The 21,275-nt window shown below is 42.5% G+C and overlaps 1 protein-coding gene across 3 annotated transcripts in view; it reads right to left on the reverse strand.

The window, feature by feature from the left end:
* Nucleotides 1-21,275, reverse strand: part of LOC103170548 (dual specificity protein phosphatase 22) — a 75,282-nt gene that overhangs the window by 37,405 nt on the left and 16,602 nt on the right. For all 3 annotated transcript variants that reach the window (XM_029056477.1, XM_029056475.1, XM_029056474.2), the window contains exon 3: nt 15,730-15,812. In XM_029056477.1, coding sequence (XP_028912310.1) covers nt 15,730-15,812 — 83 coding nt within the window. The remainder of the gene's footprint in view (nt 1-15,729; nt 15,813-21,275) is intronic.

A 21,275-nucleotide genomic window follows, 5' to 3' on the forward strand; every position in this document is an offset into this window, starting at 1 on the left:
CAGGACTGGGTACTCCTGAGAAGCAGCGTGGCCTAATGCAAAGAGCACAGACCTGTGAGTGAGAGGGGAGCTGGGTTCTAGTCCTGACTCTGCCACTTGCCCACTATGTGACCCTGGGCAAGTCACTTAACCTCCATGCCTCCACTTCCTCACCTGTAAACTGGGGAATGTTCTGGGAGAACCTGTTCTCCTTCCCCCTTCGACTAGAACAGGGACTGAGGCTGTACTGTACCTGAGAAGCAGCATGGTGTAGTGGATAGCATAGGCCTGGGAGTCAGAAGGACCTGGATTCTAATCCCAATTCCTCTACTTGGCTGCTATGTAACCTTGGGCAAGTCACTTCACTTCTCTGTGCCTCAGTTACCTCACCTGTAAAATGAGGATTGAGACTGTGAGCCCCCAGTGGGATGGGGACTGTCGAACCCAATTTGTTTCCACCCCAGCACTTAGTATAGTGCCTTGTACAGAGTAAGCACTTAACAAGCACCATAATTAATAAAAAATAATCTGATAGTATTGTATATGCCCCAGTGCTTAGCACATAGTAAGCATCTAACAAAGATTATTATTATCATTAAACTGTGTCATAGTTTTCTGTCGGCACATTAGTCAAGTGACTGAACTTTTCCTGTCTGTGTTCTCATCTATGAGATAGGACTGCCCATATCACTTGACTAACAGTGTCAGTGAGGTAGATGTAAAATAGAATGATTATGGTTACTCAATTACACATACACATTTGACTGACCAGGGGGTCACAATCCCCTCAAATAATCATTCGGTTGCGATGCCTGAAGATGGTCTTTGCTCAAATCACCTTAGCCAATGTGGCATTGCGAGGTTACTGTACAAGCTATGCCTCTATTTACTTCGTGACTCCCCAAACCCAACCTTTTTCCCACTGATTCAGAAAACAAGGGGCGTTATGGGTGATCAAAAGTGAAAAGAACAGCGGGTCAACAGTGTCCAAATGCAGTAAAGTTATGACTGTTGTTCAAAAATAAGTGTCTGAGCTTTGGGAATCAGATATTAGTGCATTTCCATTGACTAGTATGAACAATATGTAAAAGAGGGAAGTATCCAACTAAAGATGTCAATTGAATCATTGGAAAAGCTCACCCAAAAGCTCTCCAAAGGTGCACTTCAAGATGGCCACCTTCCTATTAAGTATCTAATGGATCTATGCAGATGGCATTTTAATTGTACTAGACACAACTCTGGAACTCAGGGAGACTGATGACATTTATGATTCCAGCTGGCTCTTATGTCTAGTTCTGCTAATTATGCGAACATTGTTCTTGTGCTTGTTTTTTATTTTTCACTTTTCATGCCTAACATTTGCATGTTTGTGTATGCATGTGATCTGTTTTCCTAAACTGGAAATTCCTCAAGGGCAGGGACCAACTTTTCCTCTGCTGTTACAACCTCCCAATAAGACCTATTAAAGGGATCTGCAAACAGTAGGGGATCAAAACATATGGAATAACAACAACAACAAAAACAATAAATAGTGGCATTTGTAAGTGCTTATAATGTGCCAAGCCCTGTACCAAGCCCTAGGGGTAGGTACAAGATAATCAGATCAGTTTTTCTACAAAATTGTTCAGTCCATGTTTCTCCACTCCTCAAGAACCTCTAGCGATTGCTGATCCACCTCCGCATCAAACTCCATACCATTGGCTTTAAATCATCAAACATAAACACCCTACCATTGGCTTTAAACATTCAGTCACCTTGCCCCGAAGCAGCATGGATTACTTGTATCTACCCCAGTGCTTGGCATGCAGTAAGTGCTTAACAAGTACCATAATTGCTTTATTACCTTTTCTCTGTGATCTACTACAACCCAGCCTGCACACTTAGCTACACTAATGCCAACCTACTTACTGTATCTAGAACTCACCTATCTCACTGCCGACCCCTGATTCACATCGACCCCTCATTCACATCCTGCCTCTGGCATGGAACTCCCTCCTTCTTCATATCCGACACACCATCGCTCTCCCTTCCTTCAAAGTCTTATTAAAAACGTATCTCCTCCAAGAGGCCTTTCCCAACTAAGCCTCCATTTCCTCTTCTCACACTCCCTTCTGTATCACCCTTGGACTTGGATTTCCACCCTTTATTCACCCCATCCTAAGTCTCACAGCACTTATGTAAAAGCAGCGTGGCTCAGTGGAAAGAGCACAGGCTTGGGAGTCAGAGGTCATGAGTTCGAATCCCAGCTCTGCCACTTGTCAGCTGTGTGACTGTGGGCAAGTCACTTAACTTCTCTGTGCCTCAGTTACCTCATCTGTAAAATGGGGATTAACTGTGAGCCTCACATGGGACAACCTGATTACCCTGTAACCACCCCAGTGCTTAGAACAGTGCTCGGCACATAGTAAGCACTTAACAAATACCAACATTATTATTATGTTCATATCCATAATTTATTTATTTATATGAAATTCTGTCTCCCCCTCTAGACTGTAAGTTATTGCCATTGTTCTTGTCTGTCCACCTCCCCCGATTAGACTGTAAGCCCGTCAAACGGCAGGGACTGTCTCTATCTGTTGCCGACTTGTTCATCCCAAGCGCTTAGTACAGTGCTCTGCACATAGTAAGCGCTCAATAAATACTATTGAATGAATGAATAAGCTCCTCGTGGGCAGAGAACATGTCCATCAACTCTGTTATACTTCTGTTCTAAGCACTTAGGAGAGTGCTCTGCACACTGTCAGTGCTCAATAAACATGACTGGTTGATTGGACACAATCCCATCCCTCAGGGGGATTCAGAGTCTAAGTGGGAGGATGAACAGTTATTTAAGCTCCATTTTACAGAAGAGGAAACTAAGGCACGGAGAGGTTAAGTGACTTACCCAAGGTCTAACAATGGCTAAGCAGCAGAGCCAGAATTAGAACCGAGGCCCTCTGACTCTCAGGCCCATTCCCTTTCCACTAGGCCACGGATATTACTGTACATGGAGGTTCTATAAGCCCTTAGTGGAATCTAATCCCTCATTCTTTCCTCCCCCAACTTAAAAAAAAATCTGACAAGGCTATTTTTATATCTACAGCTGCATCCTCTGGCACGATGGTCAGGAGGAACCCTCGGCCACCTTGATCAGTGATATATATGAATGGTCACAGGAGTGACAAGAGCTTCTGCCACAAAAGAGCCCCTGAAAGAGCACATTATGGGCATTTGAGGAAGGCAGGTCAGAGGTTCCAAGCATGGCTGATCACTTTGGTAAAAGGATCTCTCTCATGACAATGCAGGCGGGACAGCTGAGAGGAAGAGATTTTGAACAGGAAAGGCCATGTTGACATGTTGACTGGAGTGCTCCAGTAGACGTGTTACAAGCATATGTTATAAATCACAGCCTCTTAAATGTGTGAGTAAAAACCTGTTTAAATAATGAAGCCTAGTTTATTGGCCTGGGAGCAAAGAGTCCTGAGTAGCATCCTAGCCCATCGCAGAATCATTGTTACACTCTAGGAGAGTTTCAAACTCCCTGTGTCTCATTCTTCCACAAAACGAGCACAATATCCTGGTCTTCTTCTAGTTGCTGAAATTCTGGGATGACTTCAGTCATTTTCAAAAATACATTCCTACGATCTCCGTGCCTCAGAGTGCTGCCTATTTCCTAGTCTCTCTCCATGACCATCGGGACTATTTTAGGGTTAAAAGTGTATTCAAGTTAAAGGCCTAACTTGCTTTCACAAAGTAACTCTGGACCTCATACATGATGAAGTGGACCAATAATAATAATAATAATATTGGTATTTGTTAAGCGCTTACTATGTGCCGAGCACTGTTCTAAGCGCTGGGGTAGACACAGGGGAATCAGATTGTCCCACGTGGGGCTCACAGTCTTCATCCCCATTTTACAGATGAGGGAACTGAGGCACAGAGAAGTTAAGTGACTTGCCCACAGTCACACAGCTGACAAGTGGCAGAACCGGGATTAGAACCCACGACCTCTGACTCCCAAGCCCGGGCTCTTTCCACTGAGCCACGCTGCTTCTCCAGGACACACCAGATTTAGTCCACACCTTCACCACCTTCCTCTCCTGTTACTTTCCGATGGTGGTTCCCTGAAATGCCCAGGGGCATTAATGCAATATTGAGAGTTTAGATCTATGATAATAATTCATAGTGGAAGAGGAAAGTAATCAGAAAGAAAAGAAGTCAGGGATTCCAGGACTAATAATAATAACTATAGTACTTAACTGCTTACTATGTGACAAGCACCGTTCTAAGCACTGGGGTAGATACAAGTTAAGCAGGTTGGACACAGTCCCTGTCTCACATGGGGCTCACAGTCTTATTCCCCATTTTATAGATGAGGTAACTGGAGCCCAGAAAAGTTAAGTGACTTTCATTCAGTTGTATTTATTGAGTGCTTACTGTGTGCCTAAGGTCATGCAGTAGATACATGGTGAAGCCAGGATTAGAACTCAGGTGCTTCTAACTCCCAGGTTGCAGTAGATACACGGTGAAGCCAGGATTAGAACGCAGGTGCTTCTAACTCCCAGGCCCATGCTCTTAACCACTAAGCTCTGCCACTTGTCAGCTGTGTGACTGTGGGCAAGTCACTTAACTTCTCTGTGCCTCAGTTACCTCATCTGTAAAATGGGTATTAACTGTGAGCCTCACATGGGACAACCTGATTACCCTATATCTACCCCAGTGCTTAGAACAGTGCTTGGCACATAATAAGCGCTTAACAAATACCGACATTATTACTAAGCCACACTGCTTCAACAACTGTCCACCAACTCTACTAGCTCTGCCGATTCCAGAGAGGAAAGTAAGACTTTCCTGTCTCAAGCATCAGACTCCTCCTGATCACCCCGATGCTCCCACCCCCACTAAGTTCATTATTTAAACAGGTTTGACTCCCTCCCACCCATGAGGGGGAAAAAGTGAAGTTTTTTTTAAAAAAAAAAAACAACCCAGAGAAGAGCCCAGTACAACTTCTGGTTTCTTACCTTTGACTGAAGTGTCGAAACCTTCAGGGCCCTGAGAACATGTGCACCCCGAAAATTTAAATGAGGTTGGACCACTTCCCTCCCAGGTGTGGACAGACACCCTGTCCACAATGTGCCACCCACCAGATCTAGATGCACTCAGAGCAGGTGTGGAAGACAAAAGTGAACCTCGAAAGTACAATACTGCCCAGCAGGACCTCTGTAATGGGTTGATGTCCTGCAAGAGCCAAGGGAAGTTTTGGACTGATTGCAGAACTTTGGGTGCATAAGTGCCAACTCTATGGAGGCCAAGGGGGAAGACTGCCCCAGTAGCTCTCGGGAACTGGACTCCTTGTCTCAGTCAGCCCAAGATGTGAGAGCTTCTGGTCATGACTGAAAAAAGATCCAAAATGATGACTGTTTGACTTAGTTCTTTAAAGTCTATCCCCTCTTGGTCAGCTATACAAGCAGCGGGGCCAAACGGAATGACTGTGAGTTAGACTGTGAGCTCGTTGTGGGCAGGGATCACTTTTTATTGTTGTATTGTACTTTCCCAAGCACATAGTACAGTGCTCTGCACACCGTAAGCGCTTAATACGACTGAATGAATGAATGAACGAGCATGGGCCTGGGAGTTGGAGGGCCTGGGTTCTAATCCGGACTTCTCCACTTGCCTGCTGTGTTACCTTAAGCAAGTCGCTTAACTTCTCTTGGCCTCAGTTTCCCTAAATGTAAAATGGGAATGCTACACCTGTTCTCCCTCCATAGACAGCGAGCCCCATGTGTGACAGGATGGTGTCAATCAATCAATCGATGGTATTTATTGAGCAGTCACTTTACGCAGAGCATTTGCAAGAATGCAGTCCAAAAGAGACTTACCTTGTATCTACCCCAATGCTTAGTGCGTAGTAAGCACTTAAAGACAGTAATTGCTATTAACCCAATCATCCCTAAATCCCTACCCTCTGTGTGCCCCTGCCCTCCACACAAAAAGTTGCAGTCCATGCCCTGCAGAGTTTTTTAAGTATATCTTGCATCTCAGGAAAGCTCATTATCATGACTTTTAGGGGCCTCCCACCCTTATCTTTACTTGGCTAAATTATCATCATCATCCATGATGATATTTATTGAGTGCTTACTACATGCATAGCACTGTACTAAGTGCTTGGGAGAGTACAATATAACAGAGTGGTAGATGTGGGTAGACCACGGGCTTGGGAGTCAGAAGGACCTGGGTTCTAATCCCGGATCTGCCATGTGTCTGCTGTGTGACCTTGGGCAAGTCACAACTTCTCTGGGCCTCAGTTACCTCATCTGTAAAATGGGGAATAAGACTGTGAGGTCCATGACTGTGCCCAATCTGATTAAGTTGTATCTACCTCAGCACTCAGGACAATGCTTGGCACATAGTAAGCACTTAACAAGTACCATAATTGTTATTATTACATCTAGAGGGTATCTTATGGTATTTGTTAAGTGCTTACTATGTGTCAAGCACTGTTCTCTAAAATGGGGTGGATATACGTTAGACAGATTACAACCAGTCCCTGACCCACATGGGGCCCACAGTCTAAGTAGCAGGGAGAACAGGGTGCCTTAATCTCCTGTCACTTCGGCTCCCACTCAATGCTACAGCCAGGAACTGCCCTTCCCCCCGGCCCACGTCATTCCCCTTCTCTGCATCCAGTAAACTGAGGAAATGAGAAAATACTGCAATCCACCAGGCACGTCCCTCCCCTCCTTCAAAACACAACTCCACATTCACCCGGTGTGTGAAATCTTTTCACAGGGCACCCCTGGCTCCAGGCAATCTAATTAATCAGTAGCATTTTTGAGCACCTTTTATGTGCTTGGGAGAAAATGATAGCATTTCTCCCACATGGTCTCCACCTTCAAAGAGTTTACAATCTAGTAGGAGCACTCCAGTAATCTTTTCTGGAGTTGGAAAATTGGTTAATTGGAAAACTTTCAAGCACCAAAAGAGGGGACAGAAAGATTGGGTAACAACAAATGATGAATTATTATAATGGCTTCTACTGAGGAGGAAGCACGACAGAATGGGTTTACACTGCAGCATAAGTATTTAGGCTCACAGAAATGAAAGAATTCTATACATTCTCTCTTTCTCTGGATGTTTTTAAGGATAAATTATCATCCTGGAATGGTTCAAGTGAAGTCCTTATTTAGTGGAGGGGATTTGACCTATCAAAGTCTCCAACAGCCTTTTGATTCTAGAATTCTGTGAAATTACATCCTTAAGTGAAAACGCAATTTGAAATGGTAACAACTGGGAGATAAGTTCATGCCCTAAAACTGCTTGCAAACAAGGGTCTAAAATTCAACTTAATCCAAGAAATAGAACTACTAGACAGTTTCTGATACCCTACTGTAATAATTTCTATTTGAGTCATTTCTATTTAAGCCTCATGCTGGCTACATTCAAATTTATCTAACCCATTAAAACTGCTGCAAGCCTTTCAGTCTTTTCAGTACTGACAACAATTGTGGGAATCTAAGAGTTCTGGTTGAGTGGAGAAACTCGTCTGGGGTAGTGATCTCCCTCAATGTGGAGCCTACAAGCTCAATCGATCAATCATATTTATTGAGCACTTATTCAATTGTATTTTTTGAGTGTTTACTCTGTGCAGATCACTGTACTAAGCACTCGGGAGAGTAAAACACGTTCCCCGCCCATGACTCCTGAATAAAGCTTTCATATAGGACAGCGGACATCTCCTCACCCGTTCCTCTTCTGGCTCCCGACCACCCACCTTCCCCTGAATGGCAAAACCACTACCTCCTGCTAAGAAGCCTCATTTGGTATCTTTCAACCCTAATGGTATGCTGGTATTCCCCCAGATGACAGAAGTACAATCTCCTTGTTCCATTTAAATGGAATAGAAGTTAGGTGGGTTTCCTCTTTAGCCTACAGCCTGCCTATTTCTGGGGACCACAACTAAATCCAGTGCTCCTACTGAATTTAGAATTTCAAAACCCTTTGAATAAATCCAGTGCTTCTACTGAATTTAGAATTTCAAAACCCTTTGACATATTGACTCCCACACGTTTTGCACATAACTGTACCATACCTCTGGGCTAGGGTGAAGTACAAAGTGGGAAGCAGGGTCTCAGGAGCCATGGGTGTGAAGGCAGTAGCCATGTGAGCCCACAACCGAGGCTATTTAATGGGAGAGAAGACACCCCACCACCAACCCACCACTGACCCCTCCTTCTCCATCTAAGAGCGTGAGAAAGTGTAGCGAAAACATGAACTTCTTAACCCTTGGGGCTTTGAAAAGGCTTGTGACTGAAGCCGTGGCTGCTGGACTCTGGGCCACGAGGAGCCCAAAACCTTTTTCCCTGAGACACAGCACTCTATCCTTTTGAATTACTGTTATCCTTGCTTTAAATAGCTTTTGTGACTTCACTGTTTCTTCAATTCTTATGTTTTTTCCTCCTTTTTACCCCACTTATATTGTGTCTCTTAGAGCGCATTGTGGGCAGGGAATGTGTTGGTTATATTGTTGCATTATACTCTCCCAAGCATTTAGTACAGTGCCCTGCACGCAGTAAGCACTTAATAAATGATTGATTGATTGACTTATTTGGACGGGGTCAAGGATCTTGTCTAATTCTCCCTTGAATATTTTTTCCCAACGCGTAGTACAGTTCTCTGCACACAATCAGTAGAATTTTTGAGCACTTATTGTGTGCTGAAGGCTATAGTAAGTAAGCCCTTGGGAGAGTATAATAAAGTAAAGTAAACACAATTCCTGCCCTCAAGATGCTTAATAATTATTATTACTAATGACACTTAATTTGCATATTATTCAGTCTCTTCACTGTCTCGCTTTCCACCTGAAAACATTATTTGCTGCAGAAGTTCAATTCAGTAAGTGAAGGTTACTGAACCAGATTGCATAACTAGCTTGCATAACCAGGGTCAGAGGGTCCCCCAAAAAGCAAAGATGCTAATGAGCTTCTCACATCATCATGACCATCAATAGTATTTATTGAGAGCTTACTTTGTGCACAGAGCTGTAATAAGCATAGGGAAGAATATTATCAAGGCAAGTCTGCCCCCAACAAGTCTGGTTGTAAATGGCTGAGGGCATTAGACTATGGGTGTTATACCTGGGTGCCCACCTCAAGTGACCCGAATTGTGTCAGGCTTCCCAGAACAGATAACTATAGAAGACATTATTTACTCGGTCCTCTTGGACAAAGAAACAGCATGACCTAGTGAAAAGAGCACGAGGCCGGGAGTCTGAGGATCTGAATTCTAATCCTGGCTCCGCAACTTGTCTGCTGTGTGAGCTTGGGCAAATTATTTAACTTCTTTGTGACTCAATTACCTCATCTGTAAAATGGGGATTAAAACTGTGAGCTCTATAGGGGACAAGGATTGTGTTCAACATGATTATCTTGTGTATCGATCCCAGCAGTTAGTACAATGTCTGGCACGTAATAAGTACTTAACAAATACCATAAAAGTTAAAAGTACTGCTAACAAATACCATAAAAAAGTAAAAAGTGCTGTTAAGCACATTGCAATATGGTCCCCATTTCCTGAACTCCCACTCTGTACAAATATATACACACATGCAAATTAAAACACTATATTTACAAAATTCCTTATCCTCTCCTCTCATCTACTTTTCTGTGTCAGGGAATAATAATAAAAATAACAAATAATAAACAGTAATAATAGTTGTATTTGTTAAGAACTTACTATGTGGCAAGCACTGTACTAACCACTGGATAGATATAACACGATGATCAGGTAGGACACAGCCCCTGTCCCACATGAGACTCACAGTCTAAGTAGGGAGAACAAGTTTAAAATCTCCATTTTATGGAGGAGGAAACTGAGGCTCAGAAGTGACTTACCCAAGGCCATACAGCAGGCACATTAGGGATTAGAGGGATTAGAACCCAGGTCCTCTGACTCCCAGGCCTATGTTCCTGCCAAAAGGCCATGCTGACTAGTATTTCCGAACCTATTGTTTTTAAATCCACCCACATAAATACTGTGTCCAAGACACTGTGAAACCCAACCCAGTTAGAGTTCTGGCAGGGAATGAGGGCTGTGTGCATAGTAGGTGTTCAATAAATACCACTAAGAGTTGATCTGCACCCAGTAAGTGCTCAATAAATGATTGATTGGTTGATAGGTGGTGAAGAACCAGTTTAATGGACCGCTGATGTGGTCGCTGTGTATTTGGTTTCACTGCAGTTGTGCCCTTCAACACACCTGCCCACATAAACATGAGGCACTTTCTGTTTGTGAGAAAGCCGAAGTAAATCACACCTTTCATGGTGAGTCACTAACGGAGTTGTGCAAACTCATGTAATCCTTTTAAAGGAGCTTGTATATTAATAATTTAACCAAGCCAACCAGAAAACGCAACCTAACAAAATCTGAGTGTGTCAGTCATACTGAGCAGATTATATAATGTCTTTGGCCAAGCAGTTCAACTAGAAACTGTGTGCGTACTGAAACTGAGTGTTGGATGACTCGGAAGACACATGGCTGAGGATGTACATGGCTTCTTTGCTGGTTACCTAAAATCTGATCTAGGGCTTTCCACACCCCTCTCCAAAGGTTTGGCGTTCTCCACCCAACCCTCACAATCATTCAGTCAATCAATGGTAGAAACCTGGTGTTTTCCATTGTTGCGGATCACCTCAAGATGGCGATGGTGAGGCCAGCCTCAAGCCTACGTCATGGAATCTGCGTCATTGCTATAAAATACCCGCGCCATTACCTGTGCCATGTGGACTGTAAAATGGCCACGCCACGTGAAACTCCTCCACCATGTGCCACTTCAAACTTCGTGCGCCACTCTCGCGCGGACCGGTCCGGTGTTACGGGCTCACGAAAGTGCTTACTGATTGGTTACTGTTACTATGTGTGCCTAGACCCGATTGGGTGCCCTGTGCCAGCTGGGGGTTTCGCCGTACCAATAAAGCTGGCAGGGTGGCCCGGGATCGGGGTGCTGCGGTCACTCGTACCCCACTGGGCTGAACGGGCCGCTCGCCACCTTCCTACTGTCCTGTTCTTTGACCCGTTCTGTCGGAGTCTTTCGCCTCTTCATCGACTAAACGAACCCTTTCTAATTTGTCTAATTTTTGTCGATAACACCATGGACATCCACTTCCAAAAGGACGGAATGAAAATGCAGCCCTGCCCTTTCTTACCCTGGTCCCTTTCTGCCAGTAGTGCTCATTCTCCCTCTCCCAGTTCAAAACTGCACTCCTATCATTCATTCATTCATTCATCCATTCATTCATTCATTATGTATTGAGCGCTTACTGTGGGCAGAGCACTGTACCTGTCCCAGAGAAACTCTACCCATTCCTCCAGCTACTGTTCATTTCCCAGTCTAATCACCAAGGAGGTCCCTGAATCTAGGAGTGTTAATGAACCAAAGTCAAAGCCTCTCTCTTTTTTGGCATCATTAAAGTCTTTATCCTCACAGCACCTGTCCCACACACTAGAACTCAGAGCCCATGGTTGGGGATGTGATTCTGTCTTGGGGGCAGCAAACTGCAAAACATCATGTCTGTGAACAATGGAGAGATATAGGCTTAGAGATCCCATTTAAAAACAAAGCTCCCAAGTAAGTGGCATTAACCTGAGGCTAAACAGCTACACAAGTAAAATGGCTATTACAGGTGATGGTGAATTGGTGAAGACAGTCACATTCCAACAGGAAAAATTACAATTGCAAGAGAACCCTTCCTCTCCCGGATCAACTGATTACTAGGAAACTATAACTCTGACACTAACAACCAGTAACACTTTTCAGTGGCTGCATTTGCTCCCTCATTGACTTACTGGGCTGCCTTACCCCAGCAGTCAAAGCAACTGTGGCTTGTTTTGGAGGAAGAGATGGTGGGGGAGGGATAACATTCCAACAAGCCTCGATTAAACAAACTCGCTGTGAGGTTTAGAAAACTGAATTTGAACTGTACTACATAAATGTTTTAACACTGAAAACTGTATTCCAGGAATTCAAGAAGTGTGTGGCCTAGTGGAAAGAGCATGGGTCTGAATCAGAGGACCTGGGTTCCAATCCCAGCTACTTCATGAACCCACTGAGTGACTTTGGGTAACTTCTTACTTAACTTCTCTGTGCCTCACGTCCCTCATCTGCAAAATGAGGATTCAATAGCTGTTCTTCCTCCTACTTAGACTATGAGCCCCCTGTGGGACCTGATTATTCATTCATTCAATTGCATTTATTGAGCTTCTACTGTGTGCAGAGCACTGTACTAGGTGCGTGGGGGAGTACAATACAACAATAAACAATCACATTCCCATCCCACAGCGAGCTTACGGTCTAGAGCTGGGGAGACTGATATCAATACAAATAAAATTACAGATATATACATAAGTGCTGTGGGGCTGCGAGGGGGGAAAAGCAAAGGGAGCAAGACAGGGTGACACAGAAGGGAGTGGAAGATGAGGAAAAGAAGGGCTTAGTCTGGGAAGGCCTCTTGGAGGATATGTGCCTTCAATAAGGCTTTGAAGCAAGAGAGAGTAATTGCCAGATTTGAGGAGGGAGGGTGCTCCAGGCCAGAGGCATGATGTAGGTGAGGGGTCAATGGCGAGACAGGCAGGATCCAGGCACAATAAAAAGTGAGCACTAGAGGACTAACGAGTGGGCTGGGTTGCAGGAGAGAAGTGAGGTGAGTATGGGGGGGCAAGGCAATGGCATGCTTTAAAGCCAATGGTGAGGAGTTTTTGTTTGATACAGAGGTGGATGGGCAACCACTGGTGGTTTTTGAGGAGTGTGGTGCATGTCCTGAATATTTTTGCAGAAAAATGATCCGGCCAGCAGGGTGAAGTAAGGACTGGAGTGGGGTGAGACAGGAGGCTGGGAGGTGAGCAAGGAGGCTAATGCATCAATCCAGGGGGTGGTTAGGATGAGTGGTTAATATGGTAGAAGTTTGGATATAGAGGAAAGGGTGGATTTTAGCTAGATTGTGAAGATGGGACCTACAAGATTTAGTGATGGATTGAATATGTGGGTTGAATGAGAGAGAGGAGTCAAGGACAACACCTAGGTTACAGGCTTATGAGGATGGTGGTGACGTCTATCATGATGGGAAAGTACTCTGATAGCAGTGGAAGGGAAAAGAAGACTTTTTTTATGTTGAAGAAAGAGCTGTCCATGTCTATTCAAATTTCTAAAGCAATCTATTACTTTCTGACAGTCAACATCTTCTTTGTAGAAAAAGGAAAGGGTTTTAACCAAAATTTAAACTTTATCAAGGAAGTTCCTGAGTAACTAAATCCTGGGTAACAAATGTTTAATCTATTATTCCCACAGCAGCTTCAAAGCAAGACAGAATTATTTCTTAGAATTCACTTATCAACAGTCTGACCTAATTAACTTGTACCTACCGCAGCATTTTGAACAGCATTAGATACATAGTAAGCACTCAACAGGTATGGTAAAATAAAAACGAAAACAGTATTAAATGTGTAGAACACTGTACTAGGTATCTGGGAAAGAAAGAAAAGTCATAACTGACACAATTGATTAGCTATGCTATTTATTGAGCAATTGTATGCCATGCATTGAGCTAAGCAAGATAATGAGATCAGACGCGTCTCCTGTCCACCATACAAGGCTTGTGATCTAAGAGGCAGGGGGCGAAGGTATTTTATCTCCATTTTCCAGATGAGGAAACTGAGGCCCAGAGAGGTTAAATGACTTGTTCAGTTGGCCTGTGGCAAAGCTGGGATTGGAACCCAGGTCTTTTGACACCCAAAACCGTGCTCTCTCCACAAAGCCACACTGCCTCGTGATCACTACCACTTAACAGTCTCTTTGAGGAGGCTCCCTGGTACTCTGCTGACAAGCAGGAAAAAAGCCAGCAAATAGATCAGGTGTTAATAGCCCAGAGGTGGAAAAAGATAAGGAGTTTTTCTCTGAAGCTCTCACGTTGTAATAATACACTACACGTGGAAAGATTTTTTTTTCCTTAAAAACCCAGAGGCATGTTTTGAAATTTCAGCTTGAAGAGGTTTGAGGTCATTGGTCGCGCCATGAGCAATCACTAGGGACCACATAAAATAGAGTTGTAGTGCATGTAAGTATAAAGAGCAAAAATAACATAGCATGCCTGTTCTTGGGATGTAAATAGGATGTAGATGATGAATTAAAATAAAGGAAACCACAAATTTTAGCAAGTGATTTGAAGAGGAAGTCAAGCACTTTACCATTAAGACATATTACCTAATGAATATCTTGACTACAAAATACTATATGATGATAAAGTGGAGATTTGGTTTTTGTTTTTTCAAAGTGGACTGATCTGTCAGACAATCAGCAGCAAAGTTTATTCAGCAAAATCATAACCAGTAATGCAATTTTTAGCTCCTTTCAACAGTAAGCCATGAATTAAGGAGGAGAAGAAAATTTATTTTCTAGCTTCACCCTACCTAAATACCTGGGGCACTTAGGAGTTTTATCCCTTCCTGTATCCTATTTCACTGATTGTGTTCTTGGGAAGCAGCGTGGCTCAGTGGAAAGAGCGTGGGCTTTGGAGTCAGGGCTCATGAGTTCGAATCCCAGCTCTGCCACTTGTCGGCTGTGTGACTGTGGGCAAGTCACTTAACTTCTCTGTGCCTCAGTTCCCTCATCTGTAAAATGGGGATCAAGACTGTGAGCCCCACGTGGGACAACCTGATTCCCCTATGTCTACCCCAGCGCTTAGAACAGTGCTCGGCACATAGTAAGCGCTTAACAAATACCAACATTATTATTATTATTATGATGAAGTTCTTAAGCATCCATTATTATGCAGTATTCTGATGCTACCTTAATTTATGAACCCTTTGGTGGACATGAAATCTACCAAAAAAAAAAAAGCCAGGTGAATTTACTCATTCCTCACAGTGACAACAGGTTGAAGCAGGATTATTTCATTCAGAGAGTGATCCCCCCACCCAACTGCCACCCCACCCTAAAGTAAAAAAAAAAACACATTCATCACAGACAGTAAGCATTTTAAATTGGGCAGTCTAGGTCAATTAGCAGAAACAAATTTCACTCCAGGCAAACATCTCAAACCGTCCATCAGCTTAAAATTGAAGATGTTTCTGGAATTAGTGTGCAGTGGCAGGCAGACACACCCTGTTTAATATGCATGCAGCACAATAATAAGGCAAACAGCTACAGCATTGTCCATTTCTGGCACCAAGCCCTAGAGAAAGCTTGCGAAGGAATGACAACTCACCTTTTTAATTGTCCCTTTATCCCACTTGCAAAAAGTATGTAGAGTTTAAATGTTTTCGAGAAGATTAGGAAATGGGCTGTATAAACTTTTTTTTTAAATTCTCTCAGTGAAAGGGACCCTTTCTGAGAAAGGGAATGAAAATGGATTTTAAATGTGATCAAAACCTAGAGGGAAATGAACAGAGGTTTTTACCCCTTGTCATTAGCAAAGGAAGCAGAAATGGCCAATGAGGTTGGGCTGCGGCAGTCAATAAGATAATTGCCTTTTCCTCTGTGAGCTAGACTCCCTGTGGTGCCAAAAACTGTGATATAAACAAATACAGTTGATTCTCAAAATTTAACATACCCCAAATCACAGAGAAAAAGAACAGAAGTGATGGGGAACTAAAGGAGGGGAATCAAGTTCCACATTCATTCCCCACTTAATTATAAGCAAAGTTACATTTGATTTAGTATAAATTTAACTTGGTAGCTAGTTCAAATCTGTTCACAGACAACCCACAAATTTATAGTCTTACCTCAAGCATAGGCCGAGCACTATCGTGGATGGAGAGAATGTGGGTAACCTTATTCTTGTTCAGTTGCTCTGCATCTCTAGCATCTGACAGGGATAGAAAAAAGGACACTTTAATTTTTATGAAGGTGATTCATTGTTAAAAATCTGTTAGGATAAATGTCAGTCCCTCTGTTTCTTGAAACTTCAGACCTAGGATTCAGCTGATCTTAAAACTTCATTAAAATAAAAAACATAAGCATTAACGATAGACTACATAGAAGGAAATCACTGCTGCGGATTAAAAGAACATGAGCAAACACCCCACATTTCATATTATATCTGACACTTGAAAACCTGAAATGCATTAAGGTTATACAAGCATTGCCACTTTAATATGAATGTTATTAGAGGGAGTAAAAATTAGACTTTTGCATTCTTATTAGTTTTTTAAAACAATTCTCTCAGGCTCCTGGCGGAATAAAAAAAAATTAAGTACCTTTCATCACAACCAGTAATTCAAGTTAAAAGTAAACACCAACTCCTCCACTAAGAGTTAGACACAGAAACCTGTTGGACCAGTATTTTACCAAATTAATGATAGCCAAGTAGTGGAGTTGTGTTATTTTTTTTAGGACTTTAAAATTCACGTTAGGGCAGTATTGGGAATGGATGATGGTAGTTGATTCTAAGAACCCTGTCTGAATGAATGCAGCAGCTTCTTGCTATTTAATATTTTGCATATTTGTAGAGCCTGGAGGTCCCAGAACTGCATTCTTTTGCATGCTTAAGCTAAAGATCGTTCAATTCTTATGGAAAGTCCAGACAAATCTCACTGGGGATTGAAATCTTCTATTAATCTATTGAGCATGTACAGGCAATTCCATAGCTTCCTTCATAATCCCCTCTTATCTTCATTTTATCTCTTTTATGCTCCTCTAAGATTGTAAGCTCCTTGAGGGCAGGGATCATGACTACCAAATGTACTCTCCCAGTGCTTAGTCCAGCGCTGAACACAAAGTGAGCACTCAATAAATAACATGCAGCGATTGACTGAAGAACTCCAACCAACTCAATCTCGTAATGCCAAATCGGAAGTCAAATTTACATTTTTGGACTCTGCACACTGACTTCGAATCTAGAGGTGCACTGAGTCACTGAAATCTTGATGGCAAGTCTGAAGCTCAACATTTATCATCCTAAGCTGGAGACTCAGGTTGGGTTGAAGCTGTACTGGGCACAATGCAAGAAAACAAACAGACAAAATTTCTTTCTTCTAAGACCTTACAGCCTAATCAAGGACATAGTAAAATGAACAAGCAAGTAGTGGAAAAACAGGTATACACAGACACATACGATACACAGAGAACACAGCAGAATGAGATAGGCTCAATGATAGATGTTACACGTCATAAAAATTCATCTAGATTTCAATACTCATCAAATTTGTACCTGACATTAAATGAAAGTTTAAATCCTTACACATAGGATGACTGAATGAAATTCAAAGTTTTCTCAGTGCCTTAGAAAACCCAGAATTAAGTAAAACTACAAGGTAGTCTCTTAGGGATGAAGAATAAACAACACAATACAGGGAGGGCAAAGAACAGCTAGGCATTAGATCAGCAGAAAATGTCCTGAGAGTCATAATTAGCCTGAAGCTAAATACAAGGCAGCAAATACCGTGTTTTGTTTTGAATAGCAAAAGTCAACATGGTCTGAGGATGTAGAATCACAAGTAGGACATAACTAGAGTTTGGAAGTAATCAGACTTCCCACTATTCTTGGCGATACCTAGGACTGTACAAGGAACTGAAAAGAACCCAGAGGAAGAATCCCCAAGCCATTTTAAAGGGATGGAAAAGCAGTCCCAACTGAGGAAATGTTAAAGGAACTGGAGTTCTTACCCTTGAGAAAGGAAATAAATCAAACGTACTTACTGAGCACTTACTTTGTGCAGAGCACTGAACTAAATGCTTGGGAGTATACAATAAAACAGAGTTGGTAGACATATTCCCTGCTCATAATGAGTTTACAATCTAGAGGAAGGTTAAGGTGGAAGTTTGTTGGGAGAATGTGGTTTGACAGAGCTCATCACATCCTTCGAGGATTGAGCAAGAGATAGTGAGTTTCGAATGCAGCAAGAAAGAAGTGGTGTTGGGAAAAAGAAAAACTTCTTGGCAGAATGACAAAGACTGGAACCCGCTACCAAGGGAAACTTTGAAGAAAAGAAAGGACATTCAGTTCACTGGCTGGTTTTTGTAATGCACCTGACAATGTCTTGGACTGGACAGGTGGCCTCCGAGGTTTCTTCCAGTTCTGTGGGCACCCAAGATTTTAAGAATTTGAGGAACTGGTTTGAAGTTTACCTAATCCATAAATTAAAGACTAGCTTGCCGTGATTTGTCAGCATGATCAAAGATACACTGACAACAAAAATCTGTATTCTGAGTATATTGAACCCGAGGGCAAGATCTATGTTTCATTCATACCCCACAGCACAAGAGAACGACAAACACCAAACCCTGAACATAGTCTGCTTATTTATCCATTCCTTCAATCGTGAGCCTAGATCTTTTTTCTGGTATTCAAACTTATTTAGCGTGGCTCAGTGGAAAGAGCTCGGGTTTGGGAGTTAGCGGTTCTAATCCCAGCTCTGCCAGTTGCCAGCTGTATGACTTTGGGCAAGTCACTTAACTTCTCTGTGCCTCAGTTACCTCATCTGTAAAATGGGGATTAAAAAACAGAGACCCACGTGGGACAACCTGATCACCTTGTATCCCCCCAGCGCTTAGAACAGTGCTTTGCACATAGTAAGTGCTTAACAAATACCACCATTATTATCATTAGTATTTTACAAGTCAAGTTAACAGACAGGGTACTGGGACACACTTGGGGTTCCAGGAGCTAACAAACATGTATATGAGCGCACAAACGCGCATGCGTGAGTGTAACAGAAACTAATATATCTTTATTTTAAGACATGTAGGGGGTCTGTAAGCCCGTCAAACGGCAGGGACTGTCTCTATCTGTTGCCAACTTGTTCATCCCAAGCGCTTAGTACAGTGCTCTGCACATAGTAAGTGCTCAATAAATACTATTGAATGAATGAATGAATGAATGAGTGGGTCCCCCTTTTTTATTTAGTATTTACTTTCCCAGGCACTTAGGACAGGGCTCTGCACACAATAAGCATTCAGCAAGACCAATGATTGATTGATTAACCCGGGGAGAGGCCTGGGACCATAGGTGTGTATGGAGCTGCCTCTTTATTTTCGATTCTCTGAAAATGGACAAGGAAATACTACAGGAAGTCAGAAGTGAAGAAGAAATGTTGGATGAGTTTTCTACATCAAGGACATCTACAAAGCTTTCATTCATTCAATCGTATTTATCGAACGTTTACTGTGTGCAAAGCACAGTACTAAGAATTCGAGGATCTAGTTTGAGTATGATCACCTAATCCATAAATTGAAGACTGGCTTTAATTTAATTAAAGCTTCTAAATTTTATGGGTCCATGACATAAGGGTCAGGACATTTACCAGCATTTGTTGAGTTGTACTCTCGCAAGCACTCAGTACAGTGACCTGCACACAATAAATGCTCAATAAATATGAGTAATTGATTTACCACTGTAATCCTGCATTGATTTTCTTTGCAAATCCATTAGATAATTGCTCCTTATCCCCATTTTCAAATGTATTTTTCAACGATAAAGAGAGAAATCGGTTATTTATATTTCTTCGTTCCATGGGAAAAAATTCATTCTAAAGAAATAATGCTTCTTCAAACTCTGTTACACTTTTAAAAACTACCTAGAATTGCTGTCCCAATATATTACGGGTGCAGGCATAAGAGTTGGCATCAAACGACCAATTAAGGAAACGACTCAGGAATTGAGTGTTTTATGTGTTTGTTGGCATTAGTGTTGTCTATATTTAGAGCATAAGCTTCCAGAGGGTGGAATCCAAGCCTAGTCTTCTTGCTTGTCAAGCGCCCAGCCCTTTGTCATGGCTTTATGGGCCCTAATGGCTCTCTTCTCTCACACACTTGCATCACTCTCCGGTACGAGGGTGGTGCTTAGTCATTCTTTCAGTCTACTAAGGTTCCAATTCAGTAATACTTGTTAGTTCTCTGCATCGCTGCAGCAGTTAATGAGACGGTCACCTTTTGGTCTGAATGTGTGAAAGTACCTGATTATGTCCCTCACTAATTTCCAGGGTAGAAACTACATCAATAAACAGTCTCTGATGATGAAAGACAGTGACTCTTTCCAAATCTTGGCCCCTCTACTAAAGCTCATGGGTGTAACTACTGAAAATGGTCTGTGTTAAGAAACGGATCCATTAATTCTTTTGAGAAACCCACCTAAATAGCATTCCAAGTATTAAAATTGGAGAGTGTATTCATAAAACAGTGGCAGCTTATGTACATACATATAAAATGTGCACAGACCACAGAGTTTCATACCGATTCTTCCTCAACACAAAAATAACAGTGGTATCATCTGGATGATCTTTCTATACTTGCAGAAGTTCACTGACATCTCAGAAATCATGCCATTCCTCTAAGCTATGAGGTTTCAACACTATTTCTAAGTCAGAAAACAGAATTGTAATGCATTTGCAATCACATATTCAAAGTGGTAAATTTCAGATAGACAGCTGTCTTAATTCCTTCGTAAGCCTATTCAGAATAGGGTGACCAGGTGCCTCCTTTTTAAGGGGTTTTCCATTTTTTGAACATTTTGTCCCAGAGACTCAAGTAGTATTTAGGAAACAGCAGAATGCTCCTCCCTTTTAAATAGGGAAATGAGCACAGAAAAGCCTACTCCTCTTTTGGCTGAGACAATTCTCAGACAAGCCGGGGATAGTTGTGGGCTGACTGCTCAGTAGAGAGGAGAGAAAAGCATTTGGGGAGATTCTTCCCCGAAGAATCAAAGTGACATACCAAAATGAGAGAGAGTTGCTGCTGCTCAAGTCCTTCCTACTGGTGAGGGGCCAGGTTGAGAATGAGGCTCCTGGATGGCAAGGAGGAGGGATGGAGGGAGTTCATGGTGGAGGGAGTTCATAGCTTGAGGAACTGCTTGGGAGGGAGGCCAAGACATGCAATTCCACTGGTCTAGGCAACACAGTCTACATTATCAGTAATAACCCATTCATCTCTCCTCCTGCCTATAACAGCCATCCCTCCTTCCATTAATTAGTCACGATTATTTAACCTGGGACAGGGATAGCAAAATTCTTAAAGCGTCTGTTCTGACAGATAATCAGTCTCCTCTAGGCATTAAGGTGCCTTAGGGAAGATGACCCAAACTCTTGAGCCTCAGATCGATCGGGCTGGTCCCGGAGACAGGAGATGAGGCTCGGTGGAATAAAAGTTTTAGAAGAAGACACTCACTCTCCAGCAGATGAGGTGGAGTGCAAGCTTGGAGCTCTTTAAAAACCCTCACCTCCAGTATCAACCATACCTTCCAGGGAGGTTTGCTCTCTCGCCACTTTCCTTTGTGGCTGACCACTTACTAAGGACTTAATAATAAGGATAATAATAATAGTGATATTTGTTAAGT

This window comes from Ornithorhynchus anatinus, chromosome Y2 (genome assembly GCF_004115215.2).
Source record: "Ornithorhynchus anatinus isolate Pmale09 chromosome Y2, mOrnAna1.pri.v4, whole genome shotgun sequence".
NCBI classification, from domain to species: domain Eukaryota; kingdom Metazoa; phylum Chordata; class Mammalia; order Monotremata; family Ornithorhynchidae; genus Ornithorhynchus; species Ornithorhynchus anatinus.